A 26,247-nucleotide genomic window follows, 5' to 3' on the forward strand; every position below is an offset into this window, starting at 1 on the left:
GAGCTAACTGTCAGTCATTCTTGTAACACTGATTCACATAACGTACGGTTTCTTAGTCGCTGTTACGATTCTTTAAACACAGTTGTCTAGAACAATATAATTCCAAACTGCACAAGCCAGTACAAATGTTAATGCATATCTCACCCAGTCTGCATCAGTGAGAACACAGTCTACAAAGACTCTAACATTTTCATCTAAATACCAGCTATGTCAGGCAAAACTCAACAGTTTTGGAGTGGCAGTGGTAAAAATTTCTCACTTAGTTACAGGCTTATTTGATGCAAACTTAAAATTGCATAAGGAAATACAATTTTAATCAAAATTTCAGGCTTTAGAAGGCAGTGGGTTCACAAAAGGCTATCATACCTGAGGCCTGTGTTCATACAGAAATGATATGGGTTTCGTTGAGGTTGGGCTCGAATTGTCATGGTTGAGCATGGAGTCCTTAACTTTTCACCTCCAGCAGAGCAGTAGAGGGTTACTTGAAAGTCTTGACTTGAAGTCAGAGTGAACAGGAGCGGAAAGGTTCATATTCCATTTCACCCTCTGAGTGCACGTATGTAGTATCTGAAAGCGCTTTGAGGTTACAGTTAAAAGCATAAAAAACATCTCTTACATGGCACAAGGGTACTGTGAATGTTGAAACCTGTTATTAATCCATTTATCAGCTAGAGTGCAGGTGTGAGTTTGCTTGCGTCCTGGTGTGCTAATGGTTGTGTGGTTATGGACGGGTGTGTGTGTGTGTCATTGTTGTGTGTGCAAGTGTGTCACCTTGCTGTCAACGATGAGGTTGCGGATGCAGCCAGTGAAGTGTTTATGCTGAAGCTGCGGGTAGATGTAGGGGATGTCCTCATTCACACCACCAAGCTGCAGCACCTGGCTCATGTTCAGGTGTCTAAAACACATAAAGGCACAGATACACACATCTACTAACAGGCTCTACTGACAATCAGGTATAATAGTACACTTAATACAAGCTGTAAGCAATACCCCTGTCATCTGGATACAATTATAATGACTTGAAATGAAATCAAAAGCAGTGTGGAATTGTTGATACATTTGAACTAATTAAGATTTCACCACATCATTACTGACATTTTTGTGGCCACTGTGGCAGTATAATCAAACATGACAACCACAGCTTTAAGATGAAGACCACAATGCCATTAAAAGGTAAAAAGAACCCATACTCCACTTTTCAAGTTTCATCATGTCTCAATAAAGTTTTAAAACAGTAAAAGACATGTAATGTACAGTGTATATGAGCCCATGCCCAAAAAGTATAGTGTAAAAGTCTAAAAATTCTATGAGGAAAACTAATTTATTGTCTTATTCTCATACCTGTTCATAACTGTCATCCTATTGTATGACATTAGCTAATTAATGTAGACACTGTAGATCTGTGTAGTGTTTTGTGACTTTGATTCAATTAAATTCTAATAATCATGCAGTTGCTTTGACAATTGGGCTAAGGCTATGGGTAAACATCCACACTATCATCATTAGTTAACTACATTAGAAAGAAAATGAGTAGGTTGTTCTCCCTTTCACCACACATTTTATATCAAATTGCTGCATTTGTGTTTAATACTTAGCTCTGAATAATAGAATAGAATAGAACAGAATAGATCTTTATTATCATTGTTTTTTCAAAACAATGAAACACCATTTAACAACGCTTAGAATGACAGCACAGATGAATACAAAATGTCAAAAAGAATATTTTTAAAAATGTCAAAAAGAATAAAATGAAGTTAAATAAGAATAATGCATACAGAAATAGAGATGAGATAAAAGTAAACAGACATTACGACAATGAGGTAGTGTGTATACGGTGGTCTGGTGCAAAATGACAGGATGTAAAGTGCAGTTAACCCTGACAGACATTCTCCTATGTATCCCCATGTTCGTCAAAAGTATACGTGTCTATGTGTGCATTCAGGTGTTGGTGTGTACCTGTCAGTGTTGGGTGTAACACCCATAACTTCACAGGAGGAGTGGTCCTCGGTGGTCAACCAGCTGCCCAGACCCTCCATTTCCATCACTGCTGCCCCCGAACAGCGATCTAGGGTGAAACGCACTTCCTGCATGGAGCATACAAACAAGGACATATATACAACTAATGTCATGTTATCAGAGAAATTAAATGCATTACTAAAGTCTCCTAATTCTCTGCCTTATAGTAAGTGTAGCTCCTGCTGATCTCCTACCATTATTAATATTGTGGTAGCTGCCTCTATCACTCACATTACTTTCATTAGTGCATATTACTTTGCTGCTGTTTGCTACGTCTCCTGCTAATGCGCAAAAAAATCACGTTCCAATCTATCTAATATGTACTACTACTACTATATATATATTTATTTCACATTTGTGATAAAAGAGTTTATTTGTCGCTAGAATACAACCAAGGAAAACCTACAGCAGAAGAAAATATCTGTCAGGTATTAGTGTATATGTAACAATATTTTTGTATCATTATTTTAAGTCTCTTACTTTTTTCAGTCTGGTTGTTTGTGCGAGTGAACCTAGTTGGATTAAGTCAACTCTCTTAACTGCACAAACTTGTCATTATATATACATCTTCCTTCCAAACTGATTAAAATCACCGTCTCATTAGTTGATGCATCTTCATGAGCATAATCAACACCCCTCACATTGCTGTACAGAGCTACCTGTTCCATTCCATTTTTAGGCAAGACTAAAAACGTCAAAAAAAGTCAAAGAAAATATTAATATAGCTGCCAATGACATGTCATGAGAGCTGAGCTGTACTGTGAAAGAAATTAAGAGTGAAGAGGAGATGACAGTAACAAGAGACAGGCAAGAGAATGTCATACAACAAGCTTTGTTAAACTGTCGGGTAAAACTGAAGATGTTCTCCTGGACAGTGACTCGCATAAAGACACTGGAACAGTGTGAGCTGTGTAATTTGCCATACCAAAATATCCCAGTAAAATCATGAATTTGACCTTACTTGTGGCATAATTAACTCAATACATTAAATGAAAAAGGTATGTCTGCCACTTCAAGCCCTTACTCTTATTTTAAAATCAGCATTAACAGGAGGTACTGTACTGTCTATATAAGGTCTCACAGCTTACAATGCATATGAAGCATGAGGTTGAAGGAAGTGCCTGCAGAGCTCAGAGACAGGACTCTGTGATGCACAGATCTGGGGAAGGCTACAAAAAAACTCTCTGCTGCACTGAAGGTTCCTAAGAGCACAGTTGGCTCCATAAGTCTCAAATGGAAGAAGCCTGAAACAATCAGAATTCGTCCTAAAGCTTGCTGCCTGGCCAACCTGAGCAATCAAGGTAGATGGGGCTCTGGAAAGTTCTCCCATCTCCACACAGGATCTCTGGAGCTCAGCCAGAGTGACCATCGGATTCTTGGTCACCTCTCCTACCAAGGCCATCTCTCCCGACTGCTCGGTTTGGCAGCCAGTTCCTGTCCTGGTTGTTTCAAACGTCCTCCATTTAAACTCTCTGTGGGCTCTGTGCTCTTTGGAACCTTAAATGCAGCACAATCCTGTCTCCGAGCTCTGCAGACCGCTGCTTCAACCTTATGTCTTGCTTTTTGCTCTGATACTCATCATCAGCTATGAGATATTATATAGACGCTGGTGTGTGCCTTTATAGATCATGTCCAATCCATTGAATTTACCACAACTCCAATCAAGGTGTAGAAACATCTCAGAGATGATCCAGAGAAACAGGCGGCACCTCATAGCAAAGAGTCTGAATACTTATCACTCAATGTGCTATTTCAGTTTTTCCTTTTTAATAAATTTAGTGAATGTGAAGTAAATGGGGTATGAATACTTTCTGAATGCACTGTATACTGTGCAGTTGCTCTCTCTGAGAAACACAACCTTTTGTTAGGTAATATCTGATTCATGGCTAAACTCCTTTGTATAATATCAGGAGAACACTGCTCACGGTGAGATTCTTAGCTGCTGAATTGTACAGTAAATCGCAGCAGCTCTGTCCTTGCAGCTTTTGATCTCATGCCGTCACACAACCAGGTTAGCTAAGCTGCCACTGATTATTCAGGACAAATGAATAAATTCACATGTGATTTAGAATAATACCATTGTGATGCAGAATAATCCCTCCTGTAACAACAAAATACTCAATGCATTCTTGTATTCAAGTGATTCAGAATAATGCTGCTGTATTACTCAAAGTCTAGAAGCATTCATGTATTCATTTGGCTGCTCTCATTCTCAGTACTGAGCAAATGTACTGTGTGTTTATGCTTGTGTCAATGTGAAGTCGACCTCGACACTTTTTTTTTTCTCTCTTTCATTCAAAATAGAATAAAATAAAATATAAAAACCAACACAACTGGTGCGTTTTTTAACAATTACCGCGTGGAACTGAACTGAACTTTTTGGTAAAGGACACAAATTACTCACAAAAACGCACACACATTTAAGTGGCAGTCTGGTGGCGAGGCAAAGTTCCTGATGGATTGGCCTTTATTAAAATGGTTATCCTGCACTTAAGACAGTGTAAGCAGTGTTGTTCTGAAAAGGGGGTGCCATTAGTGGTCTTTGAGTAAGCTGCTATATGAAGTAAATTTAATTGTGACATAAATGTAATTATTCAATTTAAGGTTTTAAAGAGGCTTTTGATGCTGCTGAATATGAACAAGCCTTTTATTTTGGCAGAGTGTGGACAAAAATCTGACTGTCCTGTGCTTTTACTGAAGTGGTCCTCATCTACAGTATTATGGGTTGATTTTCCCAAAACAAAATTGAGATGGAGCCAGTCCAGCTGCTTTAAAGTGTCCTGAGCTCAGAGTGAGGCTGTAAGGCTTGAAGCTTTCAGACTCTATATCAAAGACTAAAAGACAAAAAATAGGATCACTGACTATACGCTTGATATTTAACAGCTATAGGGCAATGGTTATGTGTGGGTCCCTGGAGGTGAAAAGTTCTGGGTGGTCCTCAGTCAAATGAAGATTAGCTTAATTTCACCCTAATTTAATTCACCTGAAATGAGCCTGAGTAGAGAATGTCAAAGGAGGATCATTGCAATCATTTGTCTCACTCTCACCACTATTATCTCCCTTTCTACTGTACAGTTCTGCAATGCTAAATTACTGCCTAACTACTTCCCCATTTGGATCCCTGGGACATAAGTGTATCAAGTGGGTCTGCATGGGGCTAAATGGGTGATATTTGGAGTTCATGAGAGGGAATAATTTTGGAGGCCCAAGTGTGAAGTTGCAGTGGATAAAAGTGTGATTATGTTAAGTGTTCCTAACAATGACAGGACTGTTATTTCTTTTGTCCAGAACAGAATGGCCTGATCAAACATGTTCATTGCCACTGGGCTTTAGAGTTGATTTAACAGGTAGAATTTATTTTGGTCTTACTATCTCCTGTATCAACTAAGGTCCAGAGTAGGCATAGAACGATGCAACAATTTCATAACATAATTATCCTGGCCAAAATAATTATAATAATATTGCGACAAAACACACTGAAATCACTCTACATTGCATTTTGGTAGTCAAATATTTTTTATAGTATCAGAGATTGGACACATTTTTTATTTTTTATTTTATTTTTTTTTTTTTGGGGGGGGGGGGGGGGGGGGTCGGGGGGTGAACATCCTGTTTACTGAAACCCAATCAAACAGTCACTATAAATCATGAGGTCCCACTGCAAATGTAAAGGAAAATAAATTAAAAAAAATAGTAAGTTTACACTTTCTCTTATAACAGGCTACGTCAAATGAGAAGATGGATTTACTGTGAAATAAAATAAATTCTAATCGCTCTGAACGGTACCTTATGAGCTGTGGCCAAACTAACAGTACTAAATTTCAGTCACTTCACTGGAGACCGCAGCTCCGCTCTGGTCTGAGACAGCAGAGCTATCTGCTGTTTAGCTACATAGCTAACATTACCTGGCTAACGTTAGCTTAATTCACCGGTGACCAAAACAGCATCATGACGTAAAAAACGTTCAGATAACCGTCAACGTTAGTGTAACTGAACGAACACTTGCTATGCTGAGTAACTGTTAACTAGTTAATTTTACCTGGAGTTCTTTGTTTCGGAATCCATAGTATTTCCACATATCTGATTTAACTTCGTCTTGTGGGGGATACAGCGAGCAAACCGAGCCTTCAGCCGTGGTGACAGGTTTAACATTTTGGAAAGAGTGGAGAGATGCAGCGCCCCCTTGTGGCAGCTCAAAATAAATCAATACAGGACTATGTTGGCTAGACAACTTTTAATGTATTACGATATTACGATTATTCCGATGATGGAAATTCACTTCGCTCAACTTATTGAGAGTGGTTTTTTTGTTGTTGATGTTTTTTTTTTGTTTGTTTTTTTTTTTTTGTTTCAATCGCGATGGGCGATAAAATAGTCCCATCCTTAGTTCAGAGTGCATAAAATATGGCCAAAACATAAATGATGTATGAGAGTGTGTTCCTGTAAATGAGATGAATACCAGTACATAAGCACTGTTAAATAACATAGAGTAGAATTCCAGACTTGTCGCCTGCAAGATGTAAAACTGAACTGCAGGGGAAGCTTATGATTCATGGTGATGGATGTCCAGTAAGTGTAAAACTGCTGCTGCATCAAGCCAACGCAGGTGCAGTTCACTCACTCTGCAACCATACTGTGTTAGTGGTTTATTGGCTTCTTTGCCTCATCCAAATATATATTAAGTAGTGGTGTCCTCTACTTTATGATATTTCTTTATGCCAACAGTGTGTGTAATCTCAAAGGACAAAGTAGCAGCAGCTGTACCTGAACACCTCTCAGTGGCAGCTCATAGATGATCACAAAGCAAAACAGAAAGCAGTTACACACTTTTCTTGCATTAGTACAGTAGGTGGGGCATTGAGCTGTTTGTGACATGCTAAATGGTTGGCCATTTTACATTTATTTGAAAGTCAGAGGAAGTCAAAAAAAGATTTTAACACAGGAAAACATTTCTTGAATTTAATTTGAATTCAACTGAAAGGAAGAAAGACAAAAAACAACAACATGTTTTTCATCCTCCAGTGTACTTCAGTGTGGAAATACTTGAAGCTTATTCATTAAATAAATGGCGGCTGGTGTTAGATGGGCGAAGCGTCCCACCTTGCTGTTGCTGCGGACATCCAGCCGATGCCAGCGCCTGTCTGCCACGTTCACGTTGCCTGGCAACTGTAGCACCACTGTGCCAGAGCCATGGTTGATTTTCAAGGTGGGGGTCCCATCTATTAGCTCTAGATGGGGAGGGAGAGAGAGAGAGAGAGAGAGAGAGAGAGAGGAAAAGACAGGGAAGATTGGCGAGGGGTGAGATTACTTTCTTTGAAATCATTAAGTTTTAATAAATACTGAGTTTTGAGAGCTGCTACCGATATTTTGGCTTGATGACAACCGATATTTGACGCTGATGCAAGTCTCTAAAACACCACTGACATCACTGTAACTGATTGATGGGTGACAAAGAATTAAGTGGTGTGTAAAGTGTCATATATTATACAGGCACACACTGACAGTGTGGTACATAACTCACCATATTGCTGATATTCACTCTGTATATTAACGTTAAGGAGGATTATTACACAGAGCCTGTCGTGATGTAGTCACTTTCTTCACATTTCATGGCAGCCAACAAACATCAGACAAAAGTTATTAAATTCTATTTTCTGACTTACTCAAATGGGAAATTAAAAGTTAATGAAGTGGTTAAGACTGCTTGTGTGCTCAGCACCATATGTAAGGGATTATGGAGACGCATTTCTACCGACCAGCATTGGCAATCCATCATCATGCATGCTGAACTTCAAAAGTTCATGCAGACACATGACACTGAACACTAAGCATCTTATTGTTTGGCTGCAGTGACTGCAGTCACTTCATGCAACAGTAGCTTCTACTTAGAGACTGAGTCAGAACCAAGACACAAATTTCAATTTCTGGACTTTTTAGTCCTCTAATGCTTTCCATAGAGAGTTCAAATACTGGGTCTATTTTTATGAGAAACATAAAAACACACATTAATACATTAAGAACTGTTCCGCCTTTTCATCAGCCAACAGTCTGTGGCAGCGAGGACAAAAAGTAAACTTCCTGTGAAAAGCCTGAGCTGAAAGGAGTGATGTATTTACATTGAAGAAGTGTAGGGAAAAAAAACCTACCACTGTGACTGCAGTGACTTCACAAAAAAATGTGTTGTAATTATGTTGTTTTGAAATTATGGCTTATGTCAAGACTGTAGTGTGTCTCTGTTGGCTGTATTCAATTAAAAATAATAATAGGCCGTCACAGTTCATGTCCAATAGTTCATTGTTCCCAATTTTCCCCACTGCCATCCTGAAACTACACTCCCACACCCACACACCACACACACACACACACACACACACACACACATACTGCCAGAATCAGGGATTCAGTTTCCACTAAAGCATTTGTTCTCATGTTTCATGTTGAGGACTCCCATTTGGCAGTTTCCTGGTTAATTCCTAGTCTGGGAAACTGAGGTGGTTACAGTATATAGTAGAATTTAGAGCTGGAAAACTGGAGACAAAACTCCAGCGTAAATTTCGTTAACTTCTGCACTATGATATTTGTCTTCATGTTTGAGTCAGTAGAAGTTGGAAGTCAAAAGAAGCTGACAAAAATCAAATTCCCCTCTCACTGCTGTTCAATCCGCTGCGTGTCTGACTTCAGCTGAGCTTTCGTCATCCCTCTTGCTGCATCTCTTGCAGTGTCAGTCTGTCTGTCAGCGCTCTTTCATCTCCCCTCTCTCTTTTACCTCCTGCCTTGCTTCGCTCTTTCATTAAGTTTTTCACCATAACTGACATTTTCACATTGTGCCGCTTTCAAATAATTCACAAACACTTTCTACTGACAGTCTGCCTTTTAACAGTGCCTTTATGGAACTGCGTTTTGTGTTTCTATCACGCTTACTTATGATATGTATCAAGATGCGCTGATCCTTAATGTTTGTGTGCACTAACATCATCACCACCTTCTCAGATGAATTCATGTGATGGATCTTACTGCATCTTCACCTTGAGCGAAAAGAAATTAGGTGTTGTTGAGCACATGAGATGCTGCACTTCTCTAATTGCCTTGTCAAAGCTGAGATGTGGCTTTATGAGTGTCCCATACTTCATTATCCTAGGGAAAAAAAAAAAAATCCAATGCCCTGGCAGTGTCATTTTTTAAGCCACAGTGAGTGCAAGTTTGTTGTTAGCCTCTCTTTGCCTCTCAACTTTTCTTCAATTACCTGCAAGTTGATTTATCCCGCTCCGGCTGTAAGATGAGTTGCCGCTGCACTTCAGGAATGATCCAATTAATTTTAATATATTGGCAGAGGCCAGACAATTGACCAGAAAGAGGAGAGTAAATTCGATATATCAGTTCAATCCAAAACCTCCCTCTTTTGTTTAACTTATCCGCTGTCGTCATTTAGACTCTACCTCACTCTAACCCCCGGCTCTTGGTTACCTCATTCATTCCCTTCTCTCATTTACTGTCAGCCTGGGACCCTTCACCTCTTCTTTTTCTTTTTTTTTCATCTTTATCTCACTCATCTCAGTCTTTCAATCTCCATTCTTCACACTGCCCCCTCCCCACTGTCAGGGGAATTTCTTTCTTTCTTGAACCCCAGTGTGCGCTAACGCTATCACCCCCAATCCTCTTCTTACACCCTCACTGGGGAAGCGAGATATGTTGGAGCTGGCAGATACACTCAGAGCCACAAAGGACACCTGCATAAGCCTAAAAAAAAAAAAAAAAAAAAAACCTTTTGGCAGATGTGTCTGCGTGCACACATGAAGGAGTGTAGATCGATATTGACACATGTATGCTAGACATAGGCCTGTGCACACTCACACAGACAGACAGAGACCCAAAACTGGTTAAAAGGTAGACTGACCAACTGATGGCCTGGCACGGCTAAGGAGCGTTCTTGTCGAGATTGACGTGACATTATCCCAGGAGATGAAGACAGACTTCAGTGGTCTCAAAGGAGGAATGCAGGGGGAGAAGTGAGGCAGCGAGAGGAGAGAGTACAAGAGGTAAGGGGGAGCGACAAGGAGCTGTAAGAGTCAAAAGTAACGCAGGAGGAGAAAAAGGAGGACGATGTTGAGGAGAGAAGGAAAAAGAGTGGAGACTTAAAGATGAGAGATTAGGGGCGAGGAGAATTTAGAACAAAGCTGGGAAGAAGGCCAAGCTGTGAGATGGCAGGTGACAGGTGGGGATGATGGACAGTGAGGGAAATAAATGAGAAATGAACAGTGTAGGGAAAACAAAAGGGAGAATCAGACGGTGACAAGAAGAAGAGAACATGAGGACAGATCAAAGAGAGGACAAATAGAAAGCAGATGGAAAAAGAAAAGAAAGGAAAGGAAAAGAAAGAAAGAATCTGAGTTGAGGATATGCCCCAGTGCTCTAACACCATCAAACGAGTGTGAATGAAGTCTATGATTCACTTGATTCATTTTTATATTATCTCTGTTAATGAGCTAAACAAGCTTGCAGCAATTAAAGCTGTGTAAGTTCAAATGTTTTGTCGTTTCAAACAAAGAATGTTATGAGCGTAAATTATTCATCAAGGATGATTCCCAAAATCTGCAATGAAACAGGGGCACAGGATTTTACCCTGCACTGTCTTTGTGTTAATCCAGAAACTATGAGATGTGGGACTGGAAACCAGATTCCTGACAAGTGTGAACGAGCCAGTTTTGATCTCACAACTGTGTATTTTAGCTAATCAGAGTCATTCTAAATTGACAAGCACATGCCCTCTATTTTCATACTGCGACAAGAGGTGTATCATAGAGAAGCGGTGAAGTTAGTTGAGAAGCATAGTGTTCGAGGTGGAAGCCAAAAAAAATTTCAAGTACATTTCAAGTGTTTGCTCGGGAGTGGTAAATAAAGACATAAATGAAAATTAGGCTTGAGCTGCAATAACCAAGGCAATGAATGTTGCATCCCCTGAGATATGGACTGTGGTTCAGGTAAAAAAAGAAATAGTTTGACATTGAAGTTGATGTGAAAAAAAAAGAAAAGAAAAAGACAGAAACAAGTGGAGGACAACGACCACCTCAGCCCACAAAATGCTGACATCAAGCCTGGACTTTCACAGGCAATTTATATCACAACTGCAAGACGTTATTTGCAACTGTCTGTGTTTTGTGTAATTAATGATCACGATGCAATATCTTCCAACAAAGATAGATATGCCATCTTAGCAACTGCTCAGAATCTTTTACATACCCCGCATTCCTTTAAATAGTCCACCAATTATAGTAAAGTCAATAAAAACAATGAAAACCAAAACTGTTACATTTATGGACATTCACATGTGCTCTATGGAAAGCTAGGACTGGAACACTTTTTATAGTTGAATATTTTGATTATGACAATAATTGATGAGGATGAAATGGCATCAATTTGTTGGTTATTCAGTACATTTGGCTGATTCATTACTAAATCAACAGTTTAGTAATATTATAATATAATAATAATATAATAATAATAATGTTGTCTATGAAAGCTTTTTTAATAAATGTGCTATGCATATAATTCTTCTAAGACAGCCAGGTCTTCATCATCTGAGGAAGTCCTAAATTTGGTCCCGGGGTACAAACAAATTCAGATAAGAAAACACTGATGAATCCCGGACAGTTTAAGCAAAGGTCTGCGAATTTACCCAAAGAAGCAACCAAAATAGTACTCCACAGCTTGATTTAGCTTAAAAGCCGCTGCACAAAAGAACTGGATTTTCTCATCAGCAATACATTTTCTGCTCTTCCTCTATTCATTTGCAGCTGGGAGATAATTCTGATGCATTTTTACCAGAGCTGGTACTCTCTAATCAACACAACTTTCTCAATTTCTCATTTCATTTGTGGCACTCCTATAAAATAATGCATATGATTAACATGAAGCTGCTGGTTACATTTAGAAATGAAATACACATCTGTTGCATTATTATGAATGATTATATCATATGAATGATAAATACATATTTTCCTTTTTATAAAGCAACATCTAGGAAATCTCAGCGAAGGAAAGCCAGCTCTAATAAACGCTTAAGCACATTATATTCGTGACAAATGATGACGCTCAACAAATGAACAGCAAAACTCAAACAACAGGCAGGACTCAAATGACAACCAAGTAAATCAGGGAAATCTAGATAAATCCAGTGTTTTCACCACGACAGACCAGCTCTCCAGGATTTGTCCCTCAAGAGTTTGTCCCTCTTGTCCAATGCATGTGGGGAAAACCTTCACAAAAGGATACACAACTGAGAGAAAGAAAACTCGACTCCTGGTCTGGCTGGACCCTTACTGTGCATCATTCCCCTACTCTCTCTCCCTGTTTCCTGTCTTCTCTTCACTGTCCTGTTAATTAAAGGCATAAAAGCCCAAATAATAATTTAAAAAAAAACAAACAAACAAAGGAAATGATATTTCTTTTCATTTGAAGAGTTCCATTCAACTGCAAAGTAGAATGTGCTTTGGCAAAGTTAAATGGAACTGAAGTGAAATGGACAAAGAAATGAGGCTAGCTGGGAATGCAACAGGCTGGGAGACCAAATGGGTGCATCTTCATAGGGCCTTTTAAATGCTCTGAGTGTACAAGGGTTAGGACAAGACTTTGCTCTTAAAGGGCTCATCCACATGACCAGGCTTCTTTTCTGCTGCTCATACGTTATTCATTACCTCCTACTCTGAGACAGACAAGAAGGAAAAGGAGAGAGAAAGAGAGAGAGAGAGAGAGAGAGAGAGAGCTTGAACTCCCACAGAGTTGGGGCTCTTAAATATAAAAAATGTCCTCCTCCTCTGACGGCCTGGGGATACACAGAAGTCAAACTGCGAGCATATGGACTGCATAACCAGCATTACAAATCATACTGCTACACACATATATCCAACCATCACCCACCCACACACATACACACACACACACCCACACACACAGAAGCAGTCACATATACACTAATGCCCACAGAAGTCAGCCTGTGTACAAATCAGCAGGCGATGAAGCAAGTGCAGAGCAGAGAGCTTCGTGTATAAACGATCTGTCAGCTAGCTAGCCAGCCCCGCAGCCAACGCATATTGGATCTCTGCATCCAGCAGCAGTTCCTATTTGAAAGCCATTGCAGAGCCAAGCTGGGGGGTACTGCTACAAAACAACTCAGTGGAAAATGAACAGAACGCCAAAGTGAATGTGTGTGTGTTTATCTGTGCTGTTGCTTGCTAGATCCCTTTTCTTCCATTTATAGTCTTTATTCATCACTCAGTACCCTTCTCTGACAGTGACACCATATGAATAAATACCCAGCTATATAAAACGTTGAGAATATGCTCTTTTTGGTTCAAGAGAAGAGTTAAAAACAGACACACACTCATGCCAGTCCTTATCTGACCCCCTGCTGGCAAACTTTTTTCCATTCTGCAAGGGTGTTGTAATTACACAAATTTAATTTGTCTTGTTAATTTGTATATTGATTGGACAAGCACTGGCCTCTGGCTGGTAGTCTTTGCATGCATGTGTGTGTGTGTGTGTGTGTGTGTGTGTAGTCCTGTGTCTTTGCTCAGGCACCTCCTAGCAGGTCTAAAGCTCCCAGCCATGTTTGTCATTTATTGTTGATCTCGCTGGACACAAATCATTACCGTGACAATCAATCTCACTAATACAACCAAGGCCGAACCGTGGCATTGTTGATCAGGCCGAGCAGTCCTGATGCTAAGTGAAGCAGTTATATTGTAGGTATGTGGCACCAAGAGAACTGATAAAATATCTGTACTATATCTGTCTATACCTGACAACTTCCAGAAGTGTTTGGAGAAAGGCGAACATTATGCCTTTTTCTTACTAATATCTGTTTAGTTTATTCAAAAAGTTTTGTATTGGGAAACATTCAAGCATGTAGATATGCAACAATAGAGATCATTGAAGGAACAGTTTGACTGGATGGTAAATATGTCATGGTCTCAGACATGTACCCATACTTCCTTGTGTTTTCCCCATTTTCCCCCTCCCTTGTGTTTCTTGTGTGTGTTTTTCTCTGTCTTTCTCTGTCTTTCTCTCTCTCTCTCTCGCTCACCTACACACCTGATCAACATCGGCTCATCAACTCATTAGTGTTTGAACCCTGGCCTTCTCTCCACTCATCACCAAATCGTTGAGTCAGTCAGTATGGTAGAGGTGCACCGGCTTCCTAGCGTTTAGTCACTTTTTTTTCTCCTTTTTTAAAAAACTTTGATTCTAGTAGTTCGACTTTTGCTAATCCTGTTTTTTCCTGTGCCTCATGTTCCCGTTTTTTTCTCCTGCCTGCCCGCTTCCGCAGTCACTCCTGTCAAACTCCAGTCCAGTCCAGGTCATCAGTACATTTTTTTTGTAATAAAAGAAAACCTTTTTTCAGCTTAAACCTTTGAGTCAGTAGTCTGTGCTTCTGGGTCCTTGAATTCATCTCTGGTTATGACAAAATATCCCAATTCTTAAATATGAAGCTACCAACTGTGGCCGATTAGCTTGGAACACAGGAGGCTAGGCCAAAGAGCTAGCAAAGATAAGAAAATACACCCACAGGCAGCTCTAAAACTGGACTAATTAACTATTATTCCATGTTATTATTAGTCTCTACAACCTGACAATTTATAATTTTACATAAGGTTATGGGCAGGTGATCTCCTGGTTGCCTGGCAACCTAACAGTGATGACAACACTTCACAAATTCATTGCGCCTGCCATAAAATTGTTGAGCAATTAAGCATATTTCCCAAATTGTTAAAATATTTGCAGCCTGATAAGTGATAAGTAAAATTACCAAAGGGAAAAAAAAGAGTTTTTTGGGGGGTTTTGGTCTGAAATTTCATGGCATACTGTGAAATGTGCAACTCAATGTTTTACTAGGACCATCATTTACAAATGTATTTATATTATTTAACCTATATCTATTTAAAATCATCCATAACTGAACAGAAAGAGACATCACTTTTCTTGAGCAGAGATGATTTGTCTTGCTGTGAACATAAGTGATTTTTTTTTTTTCTTTAGAAGATCATACTCATGCACATGTATCCTCAGTGTCAGAGGACAGACTAATTATCACTAGGCAATATTTAAAAGTCTTCTTTCTATGCTGACAACAAATCATACGCATGATAAATCTGATATGACTGGAGGGTGAATCTTTCACACAACATTTCTAACTGATTGTAACAGAGGTATAAATACCTACTGTAAGTATATTATACATCCGATCACCACTGGGAAACGCCCCCAGAGGCAGTGACAGGTGGCAGTGACAGTGTCAAAGTAAATGTCAGTCAGACCGGTGGCGGGGCAGCTAGGACAGTGCCATACCTGTCAAAAATGTAATGTCAAAATGGAAGCAAGAAGTGTTCACCAGAAACTTTGGGGCCACAAATATACCCAGAGAAAGTGATGCATATTGAATTTATCTATCTAACTAAATCTTATCTTGACACAAGCTGGACACAAGCCATATATTAAATAACCCATCCAGCTCTGAAGCCAGGTTTTTATGGGAACATAAAAAAAAAGAAGTCACCTCCTCTGGTGACAAAAACAACTGAATATTCATTAGAAATCTTAAGCACATGCCTGCATTGTTATTAGCTGGAAATGCCTATTAGCTATTCTTAAGTGCTGGTAGTTGATAATGGTTTCCAGTCAAACTAATGATAATGCCCAGGTAAATTAGTATGCAAATACAATTTGCTGTAAGGGTTGGCTGCATATTTGCATTCTGTTATGCTGTTTTTACAGCAGACTCTAGATACAGCAATAAAAAAAAAACAATTTTAAAAAAGCCAACACAGTTCCTGGAACAAGTCGTGATAATTATCGTAAGTGAAAACAGCTCAGTTAGGCTGGTACAATTGTGTTTATTTGTGGCTTGAATTGCACGTCATGATCGCTCTTTTTTAAAAGGTTGTTCTAAACCCTTGAGTAAAAAATATGAACAGTACTGTTCAGGGAAACGAAATATTATTCTTTGAAAAAATGCTCTTTTGGACTGAGAATGTGGATGAACGTCATGATGAGAGTGAAGAACAGAGAGAGATTAGGAACTTGGAACAAACTGACCCTGAACTGTAAACAGAGGCTGCCCTTAGCTCAAAATGTCTTAATGGAAAATTTAAGGCTTCACAGATTAATAAGAAACATTTACACGCTGGTGAAAATGAATGGATTTAAGGCAACATCCAATGTTCTGGTCTTACCGAGAACACAAGAGGTCAGCTTAGGGATGGGTATTATTATGCCCTATATGCACACACACGCACAAACTACACCAGCTCTGTGTTATAACCATGTAATCTCTTCTCCCCCAGCATCCAAAGATTGGATATAGTACACAGCTACGTTCCCACTGTGTTTTTGTGTGTGTGTGTGAGTGTCTTACACCTTCTCTGGCCTACACAGTAGGGCTGGCTTGGTACAGCTGCCCCGCGGCAGGATAAAGGGCAGCTGAGTGGGCGGCTTTGGAAAAGCAAACCAGCATCTCAATAAGAAGCTGAAGGTCTCTATGTGGAAGTGTGTGTGTGTGTGTGTGTGAGAAGCAGTGGGGAATATGATCAGGCTCAATGGGCAGCATCACTTAACAAGGCTTAATAACAAGGTGAACACTGTCTTACACACACACACACACACACACACACAATAGTGATGTGTTCAGAGTAGAGATTATGGAGGTATATTAGTGGATTCTCATGTGCCACTTGACATTCATAAATGAAACAGCAGTTCAGGCTGTACAACAGTCTCCTTTGCAGCCACCTGACATTTCTTTTTGTCCTCCTCTCTGTTCCTTCAAATCCATATTTCACCTCTCCCTCTTTCTCTCTGCATCCTGAAACTATTATTATAATATCCATTTAAAAAAAAATACACTTTCAACTCAAAGTCATGCCACGCTGCCCTTGTACTTGTAATACATTTATGTTGGGATGAGACCTTCAGGATTCACTTCACAGTGTGTTTGATTTGGGAGTGAATCACCCCGTTTTGTCCGATTCCTCGTGTAATTAAGCACAGGTCCAATAGGAGCATCAGAATGAGCAGAGGATGCTTGAAACTGTGTTTTAGGGTTGAGGTTGAAAAGCATTTGCTGTTCCCTGGTGCCCCGTCAGTCCTGTTTAATCAAAAAGTTGTTGTTTTTTGATCTTTTAGAGAAGACAAGTTCAGATTCTGGTCAGGGAAACCAACTCTGTGTCACCTTAACATCATCAACATATTTCTGTTACTTTGTTCTTTATGTTATTTGTTCACTATTATTGCAGCTCGCTGTTTTATCTTAAAAACAAATAGGCATGCAAGCTTTATGACTTCTCTTTTATTCTATTTTTAACTTTTCCCCTTTATATGCTCTGCAACTGAATGCAATTTAATCAGCTCTATGATGCACAAGGACAGTGAGGGTGAATGAAAGAATAATTTAATAGTTTTTATATCACTTTCTTTTATTTTCGTATGTCTCAACTTAACTTACGGTGCACAATATATTCAATACTTTCCTCTCTCTCTTATATCTCATATTCTTTAAAAAATCTTATCTGTGCCTTGTATGATTAGTGAGGTATACAGTTTGTAGTGTAGGATGGACTACTGCAATATATGGTGCCAATATTATCCTTTTTATTAAAAATCAGATATTGGCCATTCAGTGTTGTTCATATCTGAATGTGATGGAGGTTCATCCCCGACTACAGCTGGTGAATATGTTTTTTAATAATATTTGTATATCAGATGGCTTTGTGCATTAGGTGTCCAAGCAAAGAAATCCTTTGTTGTGGGTGTGACTGTTCTACTTAACAGACCATCAGAAAACCTGCTTTACTCTTGCCTAACTCGCCTTGCACAACTGAAGCACAACATGAAATAAGGTGGGTCCTATACTACAGAGGCCCTGTATCAAAATTTGATTCTAAGTTTTTTATCATCATAGTTTATATTCTGCTTTCTTAGTGCATATTCCTGTCGTCTGTGCTACTTGTAGCATGTTTCTGTATTTGACTGTGTTGCGAGCATTTGCACCTAGGTGTCGTCAAATTGTTGAAGATGTTTTCTTAGTTACTGCTTTGGCCTTTGTGAAAATAATGATGCTGTCATGGGTAGTTTGCTTTGCTTCATAGGAACTTGTAAGTGACAGTGTATTTTATGTACAGTAACAATACATGGAGAGTAACTTGCACAGGATCAACAGGGGACCAACAGATACTTTCTACCTTAAGGCCCCCCCTAGCAGGTCAGCCCTGCCACGCCCACTGGACTTTGTTGTAGTGACATTGCAGTGTTCCCAGTCTCAACAATTACAACTGTCATAATGACAAGTAGAAAGGATGGCATGCAGGGTTTTTCATAAGCACAGGTCAAAAATCAGGTCGAAAATCTCAGAGGATAATTCAGCTCCCAGTAAAAACCTCTGATGTACGCAGAAGGAATCTCAACCTACAAACATGACGTGCAATGACTTGTGCAAGTCGCTTAACAATACAAAAAAATGCAAAAAATAACTTCAGCTAAATTCATAGTGTGTGGTTTACACACCACCCCACAGGCTGACTACTTCTGTCGCCTGGCTGAACACTGTATGCACTTGTGGAAAACCCTTGGAAAATGAGGCCCAAGTTGTAATGCTAATGCTGATCAGCAGTCATTATTGAGCAATGATTCTCATAATTCATCACAGAGATTACTGGCACAAATGACCACATATCAGCAGCTTCCATCATCAAATATTGGGGAAAGACACTCAACACATCATCATAACACTGTTTGTTACACTGATAGACTTGCATACATATGCATACATGCTATAATGCAGTTATATTAAGCTCCAGCACCATCTAGGATTGCCGATGGATTTGTTACATGCAGTAGGTGAACCATGAAACAAGTTAATTAGAGCTCTAAATATGTACAGCCTGACTCTAATTACAATCTGCGCAGTGACAAATCAGTCTTTACTCCACTAACAAACCCATTAACTCTTTAGGATCCAATAACATAGCCTGGCTGGCTTTCCAGTGCACTCAGAACCTCTGACACCAACCAAAGATAAAAAAATGATTCAGGATATACACTGCAAACCTGCTCATAATGCACGAACACACACACATACAGACCCACATACGCGCGCACACACACACACACACACACCGAGACACACAACACGTCCAGCTCTCCAGGCAGACCTCACCTCCCACACATATTACTTTGGCAGTGATGGAACAACAGCATCTCTCCCAAGAGAGAGGACCAATGCAAGGGAAGAGGTAGCGAGAGAGACAAGGAGGCGTTAGTCTCTCAGATTAAAACACTAAATATACCAAGATGTACAAGACATTTTGTTCTCTGTTTCTGTCTGTCTATAATACCTGCCTGCCGCCCTCAATTCAACAAGCTTTATTGTCTTCAAAGTTCAACAGTATTGCCACAGCAACAAAAGAAGAGACCAGCAGTCTCCCTTAAAAGCTAGAGATGGAAACCTGCTGAGGCTCAGTTTACACACATTTTCAGATATTTCTAACAGAATATATCATGGTAACAGGAGCGTGTGTGTGACTGACTGACCACTGTACATCCTTGATTCCTAAATTAGAACAATTATGTTTAAATGGGAATCAAAGTGGTGCACATTAAAATGCATGGGGTGTCAGCTCTAATAAGATCAAAATCAACGAGTGTGTGCAAGCAATTGTGTAAGAGTGACTGTCACTGCCTAATCCTCAGGTCGTGGTAAGTTAATACACACAGGGAATTAAACCTGAAATGGATTTCTGTTCTCGTCTTGTAGCAATCCTTAGTCTTCAGACAAAGTGAAAGAGGGGATTTAGGAAGGGAAGTACAGCGTACATCTACAGTGTACATTTCTAAATCTATCTTAACTAATGACCACATATTCAATTTATGTTTATGTCTTTTTAATTGTCACCTGTTGTTTGTCTTTTCAACCTCCCTCAAAAACTCAGTCGTACCAGACAGTGACACAGTGAAATTCATCCAAACATCTTCGGCTCAGCACAAAGAAAACAGAACTTCAAAGCCAAATCTCTAAACCCCTCACATTACCAGATTATCTGTACTGACCAAGGTCCCAGATTCCTCTGATTGTCGGTTTGGGTGAATCAGGAATTAATCTGGCCAAAATTCCTGTAGCCTGAGCCAGGCATTAAAGGTACTGTATGGAAGAATTTGAAGTTAACTATTATTAATAATTGCTTTTTTATTGCCAGTGTGTGAAAAGATTGTAATATGACATTAAAAAATGAACCATTCCGCGACTTCATCCGTTGCCTATAACACCCTGTCGACTGATTTCTATGTAAAGGACTCGGGTCAAGTTTTCGGGATGCTCGCTCCCAAGTGCCTTCCCACAATAAACGTCTGTCTTCTGCGTGTCTACAGCACCGGCAATGTACTATTGTTAGCTTCACAATGGAGTTCATCCCCGTTACAAAACCAGCCCCAACAAACCAGCACAACAAAATGATCCACCACAAACTCTGTGCAACAACAAAAAACAAAAAACGTTATCTCATGAAGCTTGTTTGGCCAAACGTGATTTGGAGCAACGTTGAGGGAAAACTAGGTTCAATATCAACAGGGCATATGAATCATGAGTTGACTTTTGTTTGGCTTTGGGGATCAAAACAAACCGCAAGCTGGCTCTCCTATTGGACAGGTGAGCGAACATTACTGAAAATTACATTACTACTTGTGAAATTTATTGTAAAATTGCAGTTTTAGCCTGATAGTGCTTTCTAGCGTTAGCTTGCCTCCTAACATGAGCAGATCGGTAGCAAAGTACTGTGTTGAGTGGCTGACATCTGCTAATTCATCCAAACTCCCAGGGATGATCTGGCTGGTAAATCTTCAAGCTTGCCATTTGATAATTACTTCATCACCCAACAATCCAACTCCTGATCCCTGCTAAGTTACAGCTACCTGGCCAACCGTAGCTTGTTAGCTCAGTTATCACCATTGTCAGACTATGACTTGTGCACCCCCAGCAAGCACACAGTGGGGGCGGATACAGGGCTGACAGGGTCAGTAAGAACTTTAAGGCTGCATGTTTAAACCATGTATCCATTATTGTTAGCTATGTCACCATCTACTCCATCTATATGGACTGTCAGTTCGCTGTTTTTATGTATTTCACAACCATCAGTTAATTTTAACAGCTTTCAGATTTCTCTGCTCACTGATTGACTAGTATTCACACAATATGTGGTGCCCAGGTGTTCCAGCTGACTACATGTTTACACACACACACACACACACACACACACACACACGGTTGTCCATTATTTCCTAACTGTAGTTTGTCTGGATTGTGCTGTCTGTTTCAAGCTATCCTCCCACACTACATCTGTCCATTCTTCATCTCGTCTATAGTAATAATGCTGAGCAACTTCCACTTGTTAAGTCAAGGCCTCACTTGGGAAAAACTGCTTTTTTAACACCACTGTATGAAGCCAGAAAAGCCAGATAACATGTAACTTATGCACTGCTGCTTTGGCAGTTCCTCAAGACTAAGAAGAAACAGTTTAAGTAAATACAGTCTCTCTGAACTCTCCTTCTGCCTCTCTATCTGGGTTTTTGGCTAATTTTCTGTGCTGAGGACATTTACCTGTTAGTCCAAAAATGTTAAATCAATTAAATACAAAGTAAAAGTAATTCCTTAATCTCATCTCAGATAGTGAAGAATTTTGAATCAGAGCCAGATGGGACGTGTTATTGAGCTCCTACCTATGGCCATGAAGTCCTCGTGGTCCCAGGCCTGCAGCTGGGCTAAGGGGCCGCTGTACAGCAACAATCCATCAGCCACATCTGTGATGAACTCCAGCGACACGTGACTCTCGAAACAAGGCATCATGGGAGGAAACCAGGCATAGCCGTTGCCATGGAAACTGTGCTTGTTCTGCTGGCACTCAGGCCCCTCAAACTGAGCTGGGCATTGGCACCTTGAGGAGAAGAGCAAATCAAGAACCAAAATTACATCAATTAGTGAATGCAATAAATAGATGACTTGTTTCTTTCTGATTTTTTTGTGCCATTTCTTGACAATTTGGTTTTTGTTGGTTGGTTACTTTGTTTTACTTACAAAAATGTGTGTGTGTGTGAGAGAGAGAGAGACCTCTCTGTAAGTTGAAAACACTAATCTGAACCCATTCTCCCTCCTCCCTTTTCAATCCACTTACTGTATTTTATTCTTTCAGCTGTTTTTTTTTTCTGCCCATCTCTCTAAGTCTAGTTGTTTTTTCCTCTCAGGCAACTACCCCCTTTGGCTATCTCTCTCACACTCAGTCTGTTTCACTGATTCAAATGTTCTCATTAGTGACAAAACCACAGGGAGAATCATTACATCACCAAGTGCTCATTTGTCCTATCACTCCATGTCAAAATTGTACCTCTCACCTCCTCCTCTTCAACAAAGTTTTGTCTCTGGGTTTCTAAATGCAAAATCTTTCATCTTATTCTTCTTTCTTTCAATCCTTGCTCACTTGCTCTACCATCTTTCTTTTATCACAGAGGCCTTTTTGGTCCACGTGACCCAATTATTTCAGATTCTTCAGTTTATGTCTCAAATTTAAAATGTAATACTCTGAATACAGTTGTTTTGTACTATAATATTTAATTGCCTACAGGTCCAGGATGTGGCCGACTTTGTCTAGAAATTGTATGCGACTGTACATTGCCTTTTATGTATGGGAGTATTCAAAATGGCTGACTGGAGCATAATTTTCTCCACTACACAGGAAATTTAAAAACCAGTCCATCTCCAATCATCCACGTGGACATGAGATGGATAAGACAGAAATACCACCAAGATGCAGAATTAACCCAGACGTACAGTTGATGAGTGACAGCAAAGTGTTTTGAGGCGGATTTTGACTTCAGGGCTCTGCACACATCCCAAGTCATTTTCTCTTATTCATCTGATTCTCTATATCGCTTTTTGTTTTTCCTTCCACACCTCCCATCCTTCACTGTTTATTAGCTCTATATGAATCTGATGAGTTGAGCAAAATAAAAATTCCCCTCACTCAATCCACCTGTTGTTAGCAATAATGGATTATACAAATTGCACACATGGCCTCTCTCCCGACTATACTCACAAACACACGGCTCAGAGAAACAAGGTATTTCTCCAGGGCAATTCCTCTGCTCCTAATAAGTGAGTTTTTCATTGGTTTGTGTTATTCACACTTCAACTGCTTCTCAAGATATTCTGAGTTTTAGTCCTGTGGATCCTGCACAAAGATGCGCGCTTGCAAAGCAGTGCACACACACACACACATGCACACACACATCTCATTGGTGTTCTGCAGACAGCTCATTTCTCATCCAAATGTTTCTTCGTTCTGTTGCTCATTTTCCTGCCTCTGCTCTCGTCCAGGATTGCGTGCGCGCACACACACACACCACACACACACACACACACACACACAGAGTTAGAAATCACACAGCTTACATACAATACATGTCGCTTGTGCAAATAAAGCTGGGATATGTCACTTCACTGCCTTGAGACACAGAATCACATGAGCAGACAAACAAACACGCTACATATAAAGAGAGAGTTGAAATTAAATAAGAGAAGCTGCACATGTATGTGCCTGTGTGACTGAATGTTTACACTGTTTACACATGTATGGAAGTGACTGTGTTGTACATTGCGTTAGTGAAAGTATGATGATCCTGCTGCTACCTCTCTTCCTATAGCAGCGGTTAGCTAACATGACTGAAAATGCTAGGTTTGGTTTTGTTGGTAGGTTTGTTCCATTTCTAGTTGCTATTTCCTGTGACTGTAAATACAAGTAAAAAGTTGGTTCACACAGCCTTATAGCAGACCGCTGCCTGCCTGGGATTAACCAGTAGTAATAGTATCTTAATTTAACACCAGCCACTACAACATTAAGTCTGCTAGCTGCAAAAATGAATCAGTGTAGAGCAGCCAGCTCTGTAAGGAGAACAGAGGAGTGACCAGTGATCTCCTCACTAACACAGTGGCCAGCAGCCAGACCAGCCTGTACCTCGATAGGAAGCTGCACAAGCCTACAGCTCTCTGATTTAACACATCAGCTCTCCCTCCATGGAATTGATAATGTTAACTGGGCCTAACACAGCATAGGCTAAGACTGTTTAGCCTTTGTAAATGTATATGCATTGATTTGGTTTAATGTATTTACTGTGCTTTATTGTTATCATGTCTGTTCATAGTTAGGTTATTGGATAGGACTTGTGCATCTGGAATACAGAATGTCTCTCTTCCTCCCCTCACATCTCATGTGCCCCCACAGCCATCTTTGAGTTCACTCATTGTTGATATGGTACTAAGTTCAAGTTCATTAATCAGACTTCAAAATTGTGAGTTAGTATGTTTTATATGACTGATTCAGTGAATTGGCTATCCCTTCCCTTTTTTTAATGGGTGTTAGCCCGTGGAGGATTTAACATAAATTAAATCCTATTACTTAATGCAATTTTGAGAACAAAAAATCTATTTTAAAAAAGAAGCTTTTGCACCTAGAAATGCCCTACACCTTGAACTGGAAAAATGTAAAGACCAAAGATTTACTGTTCTCTCTGCAGAAAATAAGACTCTAAAGGCCCTGAAAATCGATTGTGTCAATCGGCCTCTTACAATAAATGATGGCATCATAAAACTTCAAAACCAAGGTTGCAGCAGTTTAACTGTTTCACTTGACAGGTTTCTGTATTTGTCTTGCTTCTCTCACTGATTTGAAAACAGGTGAGACTCAGTTAGAAAACGATGTCACATACTTAAAATATGATGATTTTTTTCTTTCCTAACTGTAAATTTGGATGCTACTTATTTATTCATGACTATTTAGTTAAAGAAAAATACTTGCCAAGTTTTCAAAGGCTTTAAACCTTCACTCTGTTTACACAGACCCATAATTTATGTGGGTGTGTATGATCGTGTATGATTACAGGCATCAGGAAAACATTCACGCCTGTATTTCCATTTTGGCAATGTCATCCTAATTCTCTGGGTGCGAGACAATCTGAGACATAGTTTTAGTCACAATGGCCAAGCCCCTCAATCCTCTTAAGGCAGCTTTGTTTTGCTCATTCGCTGTCTGCTGGGAATTGTGTTTGTTAACATCGGACTGGGAGCTGTAATCCTACCCACAACCCCCTCACTTCCCAAATCTCATTATTAATCCTAGTGTCTCGATTATCTACATGTTTTTCCTTCAATCTTAGGCCATAATCTGTTTGTGTGTTGGTATGTGTTCCAGTGGGGGTCATCGCATCATCATCAAGTGTCTAGAACAGAAAACTATCCGACAACAATTTTATCTTGTATTAACTCTTATCTTATCTACATGAATTATTTCTTCTCCTGTCACTTCTCTTGTGCCCTTTCTTCTTCTCTCCTTCCATGTTCTTTCATAATTGCCACTCTTCTCTCCCTACTCTGCACTTCTTTTCCTGCTTATGTTTCTCTGGTCTCCTTTTCCCTTCTTTCATCCTCATTTTCTGTCTTTAGCTTTCCTTTTTTTCCTCTCATTTTCACTCCCTCTCTTCATCACTTTTCTCTAACTCTCTCACTGCCCTAGTCTTTTCTTAATTTACTTTATTTGAGTCTTCTCTTCACCTCCATCCAGATTTTTTTCATCCCTGACATCTCATGTCTCGCCTCCTCCTACTATTCTACTGAACTTGGGAGAATCACACACCAGATGTTACAGAGCTCAGGTACTGTAGTGTGACTGAAAATGTGACAATCATGCAGCATCTGTGTCTCTGGGTTGACAACTTCGCCTGCTTTGCCTTGTTCTCTCCCTGTCATCTATTTGGCTGATACTTCACAGAAAAACATTTTCTGCTCTTCCATTCTGGTCCACGTTAACTTTTCATAAAAGACATGCAGCACAATATTTTTTGAGACAGCAGAAGCTGCAATTTAGCATTCCCAGATTTAAGCCATGTTCACAGTTTTGTATTATGTAACAGCAGCAAAACAGAAACCCCCTCCCCCCTCCCCTTAGGGTAGGCATTTTGACCAATGTGACCAATATAAAATGTAAAATACACTCAAGCACAGTGCTCTGAAGCCTGAAATATTGGTTCTCTATTCAGGTATGTACATACATACCCACACAAGTGGTTTTTACTTTACCTTTGGCTCTACTTCAATATGTTTGACAGCTGTAATTACCAGCTACTGATTAACATTTTTACATTAAAAAA

General features: G+C 39.7%; 1 protein-coding gene across 1 annotated transcript in view; it reads right to left on the bottom strand.

Annotated features, from left to right (window-relative positions):
* Positions 1 to 26,247, bottom strand: part of si:ch211-186j3.6 (neural-cadherin) — a 266,619-nt gene that overhangs the window by 57,126 nt on the left and 183,246 nt on the right. Inside the window, exons 27-30 of the mRNA XM_018697417.2 lie at positions 21,772 to 21,986; positions 7,117 to 7,244; positions 1,957 to 2,084; positions 772 to 895 (exon numbers count right to left, since the gene is read on the bottom strand). Coding sequence (XP_018552933.1) covers positions 772 to 895; positions 1,957 to 2,084; positions 7,117 to 7,244; positions 21,772 to 21,986 — 595 coding nt within the window. The remainder of the gene's footprint in view (positions 1 to 771; positions 896 to 1,956; positions 2,085 to 7,116; positions 7,245 to 21,771; positions 21,987 to 26,247) is intronic.

Source organism: Lates calcarifer, linkage group LG2 (assembly GCF_001640805.2).
Source record: "Lates calcarifer isolate ASB-BC8 linkage group LG2, TLL_Latcal_v3, whole genome shotgun sequence".
Lineage (NCBI taxonomy): Eukaryota > Metazoa > Chordata > Actinopteri > Centropomidae > Lates > Lates calcarifer.